The 15,669-nt window shown below is 44.0% G+C and overlaps 1 protein-coding gene across 1 annotated transcript in view; it reads left to right on the top strand.

The window, feature by feature from the left end:
- Positions 1-15,669, top strand: part of tet1 (tet methylcytosine dioxygenase 1) — a gene marked incomplete at both ends in the record, with an annotated part of 81,344 nt that overhangs the window by 35,783 nt on the left and 29,892 nt on the right. The window contains 2 exons of the mRNA XM_084308513.1: positions 7,903-8,053; positions 10,543-10,632. Of these exons, the coding sequence (XP_084164639.1) occupies positions 7,903-8,053; positions 10,543-10,632 (241 nt within the window). The remainder of the gene's footprint in view (positions 1-7,902; positions 8,054-10,542; positions 10,633-15,669) is intronic.

The raw sequence follows: 15,669 nt of genomic DNA, 5'->3' as shown, positions 1-15,669 counted from the left end.
GCTCGATATTGGCTTTTTTACCGATACCGATATACCGATATTGTCCAACTCTTAATTTCCGATACCGATATCAACCGATACCGATACCGATATATGCAGGGTTACCCCCCCCAAAAAATGGAATAATTTCAGGTAATTAACATTACATATCTCTTGTTGTGGATTTAACACAACATTATGCATACTTTTGACAATAAATTAAATCAGAATTTGTTCTTACTTGCTTGCCTGGGTAAATAAAGGTTATAGAAATGTAAATATCGGACATCCCTACTATATCTGTACATATCTCTTACCTACTCTTACTAGTTACTATATCTATATCTGTACATATCTCTTACCTACTCTTACTAGTTACTATATCTATATCTGTACATATCCCTTGCCTACTCTTACTAGTTACTATATCTATATCTGTACATATCCCTTGCCTACTCTTACTAGTTACTATATCTATATCTGTACATATCTCTTACTAGTTACTATATCTATATCTGTACATATCCCTTACCTACTCTTACTAGTTACTATATCTATATCTGTACATATCCCTTACCTACTCTTACTAGTTACTATATCTATATCAGTACATATCTCTTACCTACTCTTACTAGTTACTATATCTATATCTGTACATATCTCTTACTAGTTACTATATCTATATCTGTACATATCTCTTACCTACTCTTACTAGTTACTATATCTATATCTGTACATATCTCTTACTAGTTACTATATCTATATCTGTACATATCTCTTACCTACTCTTACTAGTTACTATATCTATATCTGTACATATCTCTTACTAGTTACTATATCTATATCGTTAGGTTATGACTATAACCAAGTTCTGTTAGTATAGCGACGCTCGGCATCGCTCTCTGCACTATCTCGCATACGTGCACGCGCATTGAATAAAGACCACAATGTACCTTTAATCCCAATATTCGTCTGACCACACCCCTATCAGCTTACCCATATAAGCAGGGGTGGGGCCACCCACTCTCCTCCTTCCCAAGCTTTCGCCACAAGGCGAGGTCAAAGGCTGCAGCGGCGTCGGATGCCGAGCGTCGCTATACTAACAGAACTTGGTTATAGTCATAACCTAACGTTCTGTATCGTATCGCTCTCGCTCGGCATCGCTCTCTGCACAAGGGAGGCCGAGCGAGAGCCAACGGCCGACAAATACACCCCGCTGACAGCCCCCCACAAACCATCAGAACAGGGAGGGCCGAGCCCCCCCGACCCACCCTAATGGCGGGCACCCCCCCTATTAGGGGCTTCACGGGAGGGCGACGGACCCGACCGTGTGAAGAGGCACTCAAGCAACTCAACGCACAGGGTGAGCAGACCGTGGCTTGACCCCACGACTACACACACGCACAACCCGCATGCCACCCGGGAACGAACGGAGGAACAACCTCGTTACTGCCCCCAGAATCACGGGGTCAAGGGCAAACCCAACCCCGTGGCAAGGCCGTAGCAGCGGAGCACGAAGGAAGACCCAGACCCACCAAAAGGACTGGACTCCCTAGAATGGGGGCCCGGAGAAGTCCATGATGCCAGCATCAAGACCCCACCAGGTGGGCACATAGTGCCCCGCCCCCCACATCGCCAGCGTATTCGGACAAAGGCCCCTCAGTTACTGCACCTGGTATTCCCAGGCGGAATCCCATCCAAGTACTAACCAGGCCAGAACCTGCTTAGCTTCCGAGATCGGACGAGATCGGGCGTGTTCAGGTTGGTATGGCCGTAAGCCGAGCGGGCCCTGTCCCCCCAATAGTACACCGCCTGGCACACTGACCCTGCAGAACAGGCAGTCAGCATGGCCGTAAGCACACAAAAAAGGTTAACCAACGGAAGCAGGCAGCGCACCGGGGAAAAACCAGGCAACAGGCTGTTAACCCTAGCCTGGAGACTGCGGACGAGACAGGCGCCAGAGGGGACAGCTGAACACAGCCGCCCCGGCGGAAGGAGCGTAAGCTGGCGGTGTTGCATGACCAAGCCTCCATTTAAAAACCCCCACCCAGAGGGGTCGAGGCAGAGAAGGCTGACACGATTGGCAGACGTCATGAACGTGCAGGGGCACCCTCAAACGGTGAACCCGGGAGTTGACACTGCTCCAACACACCAGGGAATCAACCACCTCGGTGTTACCCAATGCGGTGGTTGTTCCTATAACCCCTCAAGAAAAAACTCCAAAACACACCTGCGGGCATACACCGGCTATACCGCAGTACAAGTGTTTCAGTTTCCAAAAAGGGTTAACCCAGGCCTACGGGTCGCAAACATCACTTCGGACCGGGCCTGGCGGTACGGGAAGCACAGGGTCACCAGAGGAGGTCAAAAAACCACCCCCACAGGCCCCTCTTCGCCATGCGTGAGAGAGGAGCGAAAAATAATGGAGAACCAGCCCCTAAGCACACCGTACCTGGTATTCCCCGGCGGTCTCCCAACCAAGTACTAACCAGGACCAACCTGTGTAGCGGCCGAGATCCGACGAGATCGAGCGCGTACAGAATGGCATGGCCGTAAGCCATGACGACAGTGCTGAGTAAAAACATACCCAACCAGGGTCTCCATAGCGCTTAACCCTGTGACACCCAGACCGACCTGGCATTTTTCCCCCTGAAAAAAGCCCAAGTCCCTCAGGGTACCAGAACAGCAGATCTGCATCCCCGGCGGACAACGGGTTCAACTGATCTGGACCAGCGTGACCAGAACCAGTCCCGTGCCCTAACCACGCCGACATGCCTACTCCAGGAGAAGGGCAGATATGCGTGTTGATCTTAACATGAAAAGAAGGCGCCACCCAGACGTTCGGACGAACCGCGCCTGGTGGCCCACCCCAAGGGCGTGAGACCCCACCACATATGTTCAGATCCATCCCGTCATCATCCCCCAGACATGAACGAGAATCCGTCGACAACCCACCCAGGTCATGGGATGTGGTCGTCGGAAGAGGAAAAACCCCCATCTCAGTTGCTTTATAAAAACGCTGTTTCAACCACAAGCAACCAAGGCGTGCCAGTCAATCGCCTGTTTACAGCGAGCTAGCACTATACGTGCGTCGGGACACACCCCCATCAATGAACAGGCTAATTAGACCCGTCATTGAATCCCCAAGGCGCCCAGGGGAACGACAAGAGGGGTGTGACACTCCCTAACTCCAACACTTCTGGAATAGAAAGAAGGAAGCATCAACAGTATGTATCCCAGTCTACACAGCCGGGGTAAAAAATGTTCACATTTTTACATCCCACCACCCTCCCATAGGAAAGAGACGGGGATCCCCAGAGAGACTTCCCACGCGAGCTGTACAGATTGAAAAGAATATATTGCACCTTGAGCCATGTAAAAAACTGGTTTTAGGGCCTCCGGGGAAGAGGCACTGAACCCATACACACTCAATAAACGAATTGAATCGAATATACATACAATAGAAAAGGACCCTTCTAGAGGGTCCACTCACTTTGACAATCTGAGGAGGAAGGCTCTGTACTCTGATGGAGGCTTCCTCACATGGAAGAAGGAGTCCGAACTCACAGAAGGCCTGAATAGGCGCTTGGTGAGGAGGAGCCCTGACCACCCCCCCTGAAAACAGATCCATCACATGGACCTGAACAGCACACGGAAGTCCTACCAACAGAGACGCGCACGGTGACGTACTCTATGGCGGGGGAATTCCTGCGGTGCACACGCCCAATATACCAGGCCGTGGGACCAGGAACTCCCTCCCCCCCCCCCCCCCCCCCCCCCCCCCCCGTAACGTGCCTAACGGCCACGTGACGGGAACCTTGAAGGACAGGGGGTGTACCCCTGACCGACAGAACAATGGGGAGAGGAAAGGTTACCAGTTCACCCCTTTACGACCCCACACCCATGATACGATGTAACGACAAAAAGAGAATATGACACAGTCATAGTCAGCTCTATGAAGCGTTTCACAGCTCCACACAGCGCATGAGCTAACCTGCTATCTGATTTTTACTAAGAAAAAACACAGAATAGAGAGGGCTCTAAGAACCCCGGTCCAACATACACATGTGCTTCTGTGGCCAGTACAACCCAGTTGTAGGTCACATGACACACACAACCCATCATCACCTACAAAAAAATGGCAAAAACACTCAACAGAGGAACGCCGTTTTTTTCACAATGAGAGAATACATCATTCTTGATTAGTATCGACCACAGGCCTTGCTAAGCACACATGACAGCAACCAAACCAATTTCCCTTTAGGAAATAAGTTTCTCCAGCAGATTTAGCACAACCTCAGCAATCAAGCTAAGAGTTACATCGTATCCCTACCACACAAAAGACACAATTAATGCAGAACATGTCTGATAGGAGGATGAAAAAGTCCCCAGGGAACCGGGGGGGAAACACAATCCTCCTATTTTACCCTCAATACGGCCAGTTAAAACAGGAAAACCTGTTAATGTGTGAACACACTGTTCATTGTCATTACAGTCTGAGAAAGAACATTCTTTTACTCACTTGTCACCAAGCATAGCTTCATAGGTTAGTTACCTTAGTTGTGAGTACACGGCCGTGTTTCTCACACAACAACCAGATCATTAAATCCCGTTTGCACGGAGAAGCTAACTGCCAGTGACAAAAACAGCTCACACATAACCCGCAACGTATCCTAAATGCATTGTAGCAACACACGTTTTGGGAAAAACACCGTTATTCACAATACATTTAGCAAAGTAAAACCAGAAGACGTGTTATGAGGTCTGGTCAACCCCGTTCCTACCCGGAACGCAGATCAGCGAAGTGCAGTCACAGACACCGTAGGAACACAGCCGTTCCTGTGTTGTCCGAACTGGGCAGCGTCACCGCCCCAACCCGCACTACAGTCCCCTGTTGATGCAACCTTGCCGTCCTGGCTCAGGGCAGGGTCGACGAAACATCCCCTGTCAAGGATGACGTCGTGGTCAAGAGTGTAAAACATGTTAAAATCAAAGCACGTTCAACAGAATAGCCTCAAGCTAACGGCCGCTCCAACCGTTCGGGTGCTACTGCTTCTGCTCGCGAGACGCCGATCTAACGACGCACGCGATCAGAAGCGAGCTCACGGCGGCGCGCGAGAAGCTAAGCTACCCCGCGCCAGCCATGGCCCATAGCAGCAAGCTAACGTTACCTAGCGACCACGACATGCTAGCCCCGCAGCTAACAGCTGACTGGCTAATAGTAGGCCCTAAGCAGGCCACGCAGCGATCCAGCAGGCTAACGCAGCAGTTAACAGCTGACTGGCTAACCGTAAGCTATGAACATGTAAACAATGACATAACACTCACCCAGACAGGCCGCCGTTCTGAACCTCTCCTCACTTTTTAAGAGAAAAGAGAAAACAAGATGTCAACACCGCTTCACAACGGTGACTTTACCACATCCGACGGAATCAGCACAGTACCAACTGGCCTGTGTAGCTGACTTTGAACATGAATCTGCCGCTATCGCACATTACATGCACATATCCCCTCGTGAAGGAATACTCTCATTTGGATATGAAAGATGGGGCCTTAACACGGTGACAGAGAGAATCCACTCGTCCAGAACACACAGGGATCACCAGTGTCAATGGTCGCGGCCCACTAGTTAAAACTATAATGGTCTTCAGACCAAGGCCTTCTGTCGCCTAGGTGGCTAAACAAAGGACCCTAGCCTGGGGCCGGTTTCCATAAACTTTGTCAAGTAGCCCCCATAGCACTAACAGACAAGTGGAGCCCGCCAGCAAACACTACTCACCCAACCTGGAACGCACCGCTTCTCACAACAGCGGCATGTCCGACAGTTCAGCTGTGGCCTGACAGGTTTCACCCCAACAAACACAGCAAGGAACTGCAGTTGAGAAGCATGCAGCGGCGTGCTCCCAATACGAAAACCGGTGGAGGGTTTTTAGAATGATCATCATCTTCCAGACACTCCAGTACGAAGACAATATCGCCGTATTTTCTCGAAAATAGCGAGAGAGAAAATAAAGATATGATGTCAACGTATCCTTGTTTCCCAAAGCTGCTCCTAAACCTTTCTTCCATCATGGTGTCAAGTGTGGGGATCTACCGAGGCACTTCTTCCTTGTGGTGAAAGCGAGAAGGAGGAGAGTGGGTGGCCCCACCCCTGCTTATATGGGTAAGCTGATAGGGGTGTGGTCAGACGAATATTGGGATTAAAGGTACATTGTGGTCTTTATTCAGTGCGCGTGCACGTATGCGAGATAGTGCAGAGAGCGATGCCGAGCGAGAGCGATACGATACAGAACTGTACATATCTCTTACCTACTCTTACTAGTTACTATATCTATATCTGTACATATCTCTTACTAGTTACTATATCTATATCTGTACATATCCCTTACCTACTCTTACTAGTTACTATATCTATATCTGTACATATCCCTTACCTACTCTTACTAGTTACTATATCTATATCTGTACATATCTCTTACCTACTCTTACTAGTTACTATATCTATATCTGTACATATCCCTTACCTACTCTTACTATTTACTATATCTATATCTGTACATATCCCTTACCTACTCTTACTAGTTACTATATCTATATCTGTACATATCCCTTACCTACTCTTACTAGTTACTATATCTATATCTGTACATATCCCTTGCCTACTCTTACTAGTTACTATATCTATATCTGTACATATCCCTTACCTACTCTTACTAGTTACTATATCTATATCTGTACATATCTCTTACCTACTCTTACTAGTTACTATATCTATATCTGTACATATCCCTTACCTACTCTTACTAGTTACTATATCTATATCTGTACATATCTCTTACCTACTCTTACTAGTTACTATATCTATATCTGTACATATCCCTTACCTACTCTTACTAGTTACTATATCTATATGTGTACATATCCCTTGCCTACTCTTACTAGTTACTATATCTATATCTGTACATATCCCTTACCTACTCTTACTAGTTACTATATCTATATCTGTACATATCCCTTACCTACTCTTACTAGTTACCCTGCTGGCCAGTGACTTACTACCATAGTGTCTTTATACCTGTATCACTGTACACATTAATACTACAACTCTGTACATATCTCTGATTAGCACTGTTACTCAGTAGTACTAATTTATATATTTTATACCCAGTTTAATCTCCTGTACATTGTATATTGCTGTTGCACTTTACTGTTACCTTGCACTCTGGTTCGACGCCAAACTTCTTCTTGTTGTACTGTACTTGTGCTGCATGCTGACAAATACATTTTAATCTAATCTAATCTAAATATATATGTATCCATAGTATCTATGAACACATGGTGTGAATGTGGTAGATGTGTGCTACACTATTTGTATACGACATGTGAGGCACATGTACTCTTTATGCAAATCAAATATATGTAGACAAAATGTAAATTTACAGTGTGGGACTGTTTTAATGTTTATTCTCGTCATCTTTATTCTTACTTCTCTTTTAGGCTTGCCTTTGTAATGGCCATTATTATATTTTCTTCTTACATTTCTTCTTTTCCTTGTACTGTACTTGTGCTGTATAATGACAATACATTTTAATCTAATCATGTTGTACCTCTCCTTCTCTACCCTCTCTACCCTCTCTACCCTCTCTACTCTCTCTCTACTCTCTCTACCCTCTCCCTCTCTCTCCTTCTCTACCTTCTCTACCCTCTCTACCCTCTCTACTCTCTCTCTACTCTCTATACCCTCTCCCTCTCTCTCCTTCTCTACCTTCTCTACCCTCTCTACCCTCTCTACTCCATCTCTACTCTCTCTGCCCTCTCTGCCCTCCCCCTCTGCCCTCCCCCTCTACCCTCCCCCTCTGCCCTCCCTCTCCCTCTCCCCCCCCCCCCCCCCCCCCTCCCCCTCCTCCCCTCCCTCCTCCCCAGTCGTACCTGTGCCTGCCAGGGCTTGGAGCCGGACACGTGTGGCGCCTCCTTCTCCTTCGGCTGCTCGTGGAGCATGTACTTCAACGGCTGCAAGTTCGCCCGCAGCAAAGTGCCGCGCAAGTTCCGCCTCCTCGGAGACGAGCCCCAGGAGGTAAAGAGTTAAAACCAAACCTCCACCCTGTATCTACTGACCTGTTAAAACCTCTGTATCTACTGACCTGTTAAAACCTCTGTATCTACTGACCTGTTAAAACCTCTGTATCTACTGACCTGTTAAAACCCCTGTATCTACTGACCTGTTAAAACCTCTGTATCTACTGACCTGTTAAAACCTCTGTATCTACTGACCTGTTAAAACCTCTGTATCTACTGACCTGTTAAAACCTCTGTATCTACTGACCTGTTAAAACCTCTGTATCTACTGACCTGTTAAAACCTCTGTATCTACTGACCTGTTAAAACCTCTGTATCTACTGACCTGTTAAAACCTCTGTATCTACTGACCTGTTAAAACCTCTGTATCTACTGACCTGTTAAAACCTCTGTATCTACTGACCTGTTAAAACCTCTGTATCTACTGACCTGTTAAAACCTCTGTATCTACTGACCTGTTAAAACCTCTGTATCTACTGACCTGTTAAAACCTCTGTATCTACTGACCTGTTAAAACCTCTGTATCTACTGACCTGTTAAAACCTCTGTATCTACTGACCTGTTAAAACCTCTGTATCTACTGACCTGTTAAAACCCCTGTATCTACTGACCTGTTAAAACCTCTGTATCTACTGACCTGTTAAAACCTCTGTATCTACTGACCTGTTAAAACCCCTGTATCTACTGACCTGTTAAAACCTCTGTATCTACTGACCTGTTAAAACCTCTGTATCTACTGACCTGTTAAAACCTCTGTATCTACTGACCTGTTAAAACCTCTGTATCTACTGACCTGTTAAAACCCCTGTATCTACTGACCTGTGCACCGTGTCTGTTGTTTAGAGAGCGTTTGGAAGTTTGATACCAGAAAAACAATTAAAACACACCATGTTTAATGACTCCATACGTACATACGACGGATGTTGACGTTATATTACGTGTTATTGATACTGATCTAATGGCTGTTAACTGTAACCGCGCTGCACGTTCAGTGTGTGGTGTGTAGTGAACACGTTGTGCGCTCCCGAGGGCGAGGGCTGTCGTCGGCTACGGCTCGTTATTTACCCTGAACGCACACGTCCTGATATTCAGGTGTGACTCAGGGAGTTGCCTCCCAGTGGCGAAAGTTGGTCATGACAAGTCATATAAAGTCATAAACTGTTTTCACCCTCGTCCCAAAACATACTTTAATCTTCCCGATGAAAGAAGAGAGAGAGAAAAGGCTGACTGAAGACCTGGTGCTGGAGTGTAGGGTGGAGTAGGTCGGTCAGGTAGGAACGGGCCAACCCGTGCAGTGATTTGTAGGTGAGGAGGAGGATCTTGTAGGGGATTCGGTAGTTGATGGGGAGCCAGTGGAGTTTTTGCAGGGTGGGGGTGATGTGCTGCCAGGGTTTGGTGCGCGTGAGGACCCTCGCAGCAGAGTTTTGGACGTACTGTAAGCGATGCAGAACCTTCTTGGAAGCACCAAGAAGGATTCCGTTACAGTAGTCGAGGCGGGAAGTGATGAAGGCGTGAATGAGTGTTTCCGCTGAGGTGTCGGAGAGTGAGGGGCGGAGGCGGGAGATGGTTCTGAGGTGGAAGAAGGCGGATCTGGTGACAGACTTGATGTGAGGGTGAAATGAGAGGGTGGAGTCCAGTATTACGCCCAGGTTCCTTACCTCCGTGGAGGGGCAGATGGAGTAGCCATCCACGGAGAGAACAAGGTGGTCGATCTTTTGGAGGAGGGCTGGGGAGGCTACAACTATTAGTTCAGTCTTCTTGCTGTTGAGTTTGAGGAAGTTGGTGGTCATCCATGTCTTTATGTCCTGGACGCAGGCGGTGAGGGAGGGGGGAGGGAGGGGGGCCGAGGGTTTGGTGTGGAGGTAAAGCTGCGTGTCGTCTGCGTAGGAGTGGAAGTGCAGGCCGTGTTTCCTTATGATCTCACCGAGTGGGAGGTAGATCATAAAAAGGAGTGGACCTAGCACCCAACCCTGGGGAACACCCTGTTTAACAAGTGCTGGAGCTGACCTGGACCCCCCCGAGGGAAACATACTGCCACCTGTTGGTCAGGTAGGATGTGAACCAGGACAAGGGGGTACCTAGCCCCTTTCGTGACTGCGGTGCTGGGGCTCTACCGCAGTCACTCTCAGCTAGACCGCGACCATTTTAAAAATAAGGTACCAAGCGTGATCGCGGGGCTCGGGGTGTATCAAAAATATATCAGATATGAATTTCAAAGATACCCAGCGTACAATATGGGTTTAACACAGCTTTACAGTGGGGTCTGGAAGCTCGGAGTTGCTAATAAACAGTTTAAATCATTGTTACAAAGCGAACGTACTTACAGAGCGAGCCGTGTATTTCCGCCATTGGTGTCACCGCACATGTGCACCAGGCAGTCCAGGCATGATATATGTCGTATTTCCAGTCCATCCAGCCCTTACTTTTATTTACTTAACACTATATATAACCCTGATCTGGGATCTGCGTATCGTTGTTTCTGGGCAGGAGGAGAGGCTGGAGAACCACCTACAGAACCTTGCCACTGACCTGGCACCAGTTTACCAGAGACTGGCTCCCGAGGCCTTCGAGAACCAGGTGAGCGACTCGTACAGCTCACAAGTCATTTAGCTCACAAATCATTTACATGGAGTCATTTAGCTCACAAATCATTTACATGGAGTCATTTAGCTGAATGCTTCTATCCAAAGCGACTTACAACTTGTGTACAACAAGGCAGCAGAAAGGGTCAGATTGCTCGTCAAACAATGAACTCGAGTGCTACAGTCGTGTGTTTACTGCATACTAGGTAGGTAGTAATATAGGCAAGGTAGATTCCTTAGTAGCAAAGTGCATAATCATAGTTTTTTACCGTTAGAAGACAGTACGAAGGTTAGTCGTTTATTTTACCGTTAGAAGACAGTACGAAGGTTAGTCGTTTATTTTACCGTTAGAAGACAGTACGAAGGTTAGTGGTTTATTTTACCGTTAGAAGACAGTACGAAGGTTAGTGGTTTATTTTACCGTTAGAAGACAGTACGAAGGTTAGTCGTTTATTTTACCGTTAGAAGACAGTACGAAGATTAGTCGTTTATTTTTTACCGTTAGAAGACAGTACGAAGGTTAGTCGTTTATTTTACCGTTAGAAGACAGTACGAAGGTTAGTCGTTTATTTTACCGTTAGAAGACAGTACGAAGGTTAGTGGTTTATTTTACCGTTAGAAGACAGTATGAAGGTTAGTGGTTTATTTTACAGTTAGAAGACAGTACGAAGGTTAGTCGTTTATTTTACCGTTAGAAGACAGTACAAAGGTTAGTCGTTTATTTTACCGTTAGAAGACAGTACGAAGGTTAGTCGTTTATTTTACCGTTAGAAGACAGTACGAAGGTTAGTCGTTTATTTTACCGTTAGAAGACAGTACGAAGGTTAGTTTATTTTACCGTTAGAAGACAGTACGAAGGTTAGTCGTTTATGTTACCGTTAGAAGACAGTACGAAGGTTAGTTTATTTTACCGTTAGAAGACAGTACGAAGGTTAGTCGTTTATGTTACCGTTAGAAGACAGTACGAAGGTTAGTCGTTTATTTTACCGTTAGAAGACAGTACGAAGGTTAGTCGTTTATTTTACCGTTAGAAGACAGTACGAAGGTTAGTCGTTTATTTTACCGTTAGAAGACAGTACGAAGGTTAGTCGTTTATTTTACCGTTAGAAGACAGTACGAAGGTTAGTAGTTTATTTTACCGTTAGAAGACAGTACGAAGGTTAGTCGTTTATTTTACCGTTAGAAGACAGTACGAAGGTTAGTCGTTTATTTTACCGTTAGAAGACAGTACGAAGGTTAGTCGTTTATTTTACCGTTAGAAGACAGTACGAAGGTTAGTCGTTTATTTTACCGTTAGAAGACAGTACGAAGGTTAGTCGTTTATTTTACCGTTAGAAGACAGTACGAAGGTTAGTCGTTTATTTTACCGTTAGAAGACAGTACGAAGGTTAGTTGTTTATTTTACCGTTAGAAGACAGTACGAAGGTTAGTAGTTTATTTTACCGTTAGAAGACAGTACGAAGGTTAGTCGTTTATTTTACCGTTAGAAGACAGTACGAAGGTTAGTCGTTTATTTTACCGTTAGAAGACAGTACGAAGGTTAGTCGTTTATTTTACCGTTAGAAGACAGTACGAAGGTTAGTCGTTTATTTTACCGTTAGAAGACAGTACGAAGGTTAGTCGTTTATTTTACCGTTAGAAGACAGTACGAAGGTTAGTCGTTTATTTTACCGTTAGAAGACAGTACGAAGGTTAGTAGTTTATTTTACCGTTAGAAGACAGTACGAAGGTTAGTCGTTTATTTTACCGTTAGAAGACAGTACGAAGGTTAGTCGTTTATTTTACCGTTAGAAGACAGTACGAAGGTTAGTCGTTTATTTTACCGTTAGAAGACAGTATGAAGGTTAGTCGTTTATTTTACCGTTAGAAGACAGTACGAAGGTTAGTAGTTTATTTTACCGTTAGAAGACAGTACGAAGGTTAGTCGTTTATTTTACCGTTAGAAGACAGTACGAAGGTTAGTCGTTTATTTTACCGTTAGAAGACAGTACGAAGGTTAGTGGTTTATTTTACCGTTAGAAGACAGTACGAAGGTTAGTGGTTTATTTTACCGTTAGAAGACAGTACGAAGGTTAGTCGTTTATTTTACCGTTAGAAGACAGTACGAAGATTAGTCGTTTATTTTTACCGTTAGAAGACAGTACGAAGGTTAGTCGTTTATTTTACCGTTAGAAGACAGTACGAAGGTTAGTCGTTTATTTTACCGTTAGAAGACAGTACGAAGGTTAGTGGTTTATTTTACCGTTAGAAGACAGTATGAAGGTTAGTGGTTTATTTTACAGTTAGAAGACAGTACGAAGGTTAGTCGTTTATTTTACCGTTAGAAGACAGTACAAAGGTTAGTCGTTTATTTTACCGTTAGAAGACAGTACGAAGGTTAGTCGTTTATTTTACCGTTAGAAGACAGTACGAAGGTTAGTCGTTTATTTTACCGTTAGAAGACAGTACGAAGGTTAGTTTATTTTACCGTTAGAAGACAGTACGAAGGTTAGTCGTTTATGTTACCGTTAGAAGACAGTACGAAGGTTAGTTTATTTTACCGTTAGAAGACAGTACGAAGGTTAGTCGTTTATGTTACCGTTAGAAGACAGTACGAAGGTTAGTCGTTTATTTTACCGTTAGAAGACAGTACGAAGGTTAGTCGTTTATTTTACCGTTAGAAGACAGTACGAAGGTTAGTCGTTTATTTTACCGTTAGAAGACAGTACGAAGGTTAGTCGTTTATTTTACCGTTAGAAGACAGTACGAAGGTTAGTAGTTTATTTTACCGTTAGAAGACAGTACGAAGGTTAGTCGTTTATTTTACCGTTAGAAGACAGTACGAAGGTTAGTCGTTTATTTTACCGTTAGAAGACAGTACGAAGGTTAGTCGTTTATTTTACCGTTAGAAGACAGTACGAAGGTTAGTCGTTTATTTTACCGTTAGAAGACAGTACGAAGGTTAGTCGTTTATTTTACCGTTAGAAGACAGTACGAAGGTTAGTCGTTTATTTTACCGTTAGAAGACAGTACGAAGGTTAGTTGTTTATTTTACCGTTAGAAGACAGTACGAAGGTTAGTAGTTTATTTTACCGTTAGAAGACAGTACGAAGGTTAGTCGTTTATTTTACCGTTAGAAGACAGTACGAAGGTTAGTCGTTTATTTTACCGTTAGAAGACAGTACGAAGGTTAGTCGTTTATTTTACCGTTAGAAGACAGTACGAAGGTTAGTCGTTTATTTTACCGTTAGAAGACAGTACGAAGGTTAGTCGTTTATTTTACCGTTAGAAGACAGTACGAAGGTTAGTCGTTTATTTTACCGTTAGAAGACAGTACGAAGGTTAGTAGTTTATTTTACCGTTAGAAGACAGTACGAAGGTTAGTCGTTTATTTTACCGTTAGAAGACAGTACGAAGGTTAGTCGTTTATTTTACCGTTAGAAGACAGTACGAAGGTTAGTCGTTTATTTTACCGTTAGAAGACAGTATGAAGGTTAGTCGTTTATTTTACCGTTAGAAGACAGTACGAAGGTTAGTAGTTTATTTTACCGTTAGAAGACAGTACGAAGGTTAGTCGCTTATTTTACCGTTAGAAGACAGTATGAAGGTTAGTAGTTTATTTTACCGTTAGAAGACAGTACGAAGGTTAGTCGTTTATTTTACCGTTAGAAGACAGTATGAAGGTTAGTAGTTTATTTTACCGTTAGAAGACAGTACGAAGGTTAGTAGTTTATTTTACCGTTAGAAGACAGTACGAAGGTTAGTCGTTTATTTTACTGTTAGAAGACAGTACGAAGGTTAGTCGTTTATTTTACTGTTAGAAGACAGTACGAAGGTTAGTCGTTTATTTTACCGTTAGAAGACAGTACGAAGGTTAGTAGTTTATTTTACCGTTAGAAGACAGTACGAAGGTTAGTAGTTTATTTTACCGTTAGAAGACAGTACGAAGGTTAGTCGTTTATTTTACCGTTAGAAGACAGTACGAAGGTTAGTAGTTTATTTTACCGTTAGAAGACAGTACGAAGGTTAGTAGTTTATTTTACCGTTAGAAGACAGTACGAAGGTTAGTAGTTTATTTTACCGTTAGAAGACAGTACGAAGGTTAGTAGTTTATTTTACCGTTAGAAGACAGTACGAAGGTTAGTCGTTTATTTTACTGTTAGAAGACAGAACGAAGGTTAGTCGCTTATTTTACCGTTAGAAGACAGTACGAAGGTTAGTCGTTTATTTTACCGTTAGAAGACAGTACGAAGGTTAGTCGTTTATTTTACCGTTAGAAGACAGTACGAAGGTTAGTCGTTTATTTTACCGTTAGAAGACAGTACGAAGGTTAGTCGTTTATTTTACCGTTAGAAGACAGTACGAAGGTTAGTCGTTTATTTTACCGTTAGAAGACAGTACGAAGGTTAGTCGTTTATTTTACCGTTAGAAGACAGTACGAAGGTTAGTCATTTATTTTACCGTTAGAAGACAGTACGAAGGTTAGTCGTTTATTTTACCGTTAGAAGACAGTACGAAGGTTAGTCGTTTATTTTACCGTTAGAAGACAGTACGAAGGTTAGTAGTTTATTTTACCGTTAGAAGACAGTACGAAGGTTAGTCGTTTATTTTACCGTTAGAAGACAGTACGAAGGTTAGTCGTTTATTTTACCGTTAGAAGACAGTACGAAGGTTAGTCGTTTATTTTACCGTTAGAAGACAGTATGAAGGTTAGTCGTTTATTTTACCGTTAGAAGACAGTACGAAGGTTAGTAGTTTATTTTACCGTTAGAAGACAGTACGAAGGTTAGTCGTTTATTTTACCGTTAGAAGACAGTATGAAGGTTAGTAGTTTATTTTACTGTTAGAAGACAGTACGAAGGTTAGTCGTTTATTTTACCGTTAGAAGACAGTATGAAGGTTAGTAGTTTATTTTACCGTTAGAAGACAGTACGAAGGTTAGTCGTTTATTTTACCGTTAGAAGACAGTACGAAGGTTAGTCGTTTATTTTACTGTTAGAAGACAGTACGAAGGTTAGTCGTTTATTTTACCGTTAGAAGACAGTACGAAGGT

Source organism: Notolepis coatsorum (assembly GCF_963971535.1).
Source record: "Notolepis coatsorum genome assembly, chromosome: 1".
Lineage (NCBI taxonomy): Eukaryota > Metazoa > Chordata > Actinopteri > Aulopiformes > Paralepididae > Notolepis > Notolepis coatsorum.
The sequence above is the reverse complement of the archived record's forward strand: the minus strand, read 5'-3'. Positions and strand labels throughout refer to the sequence as shown.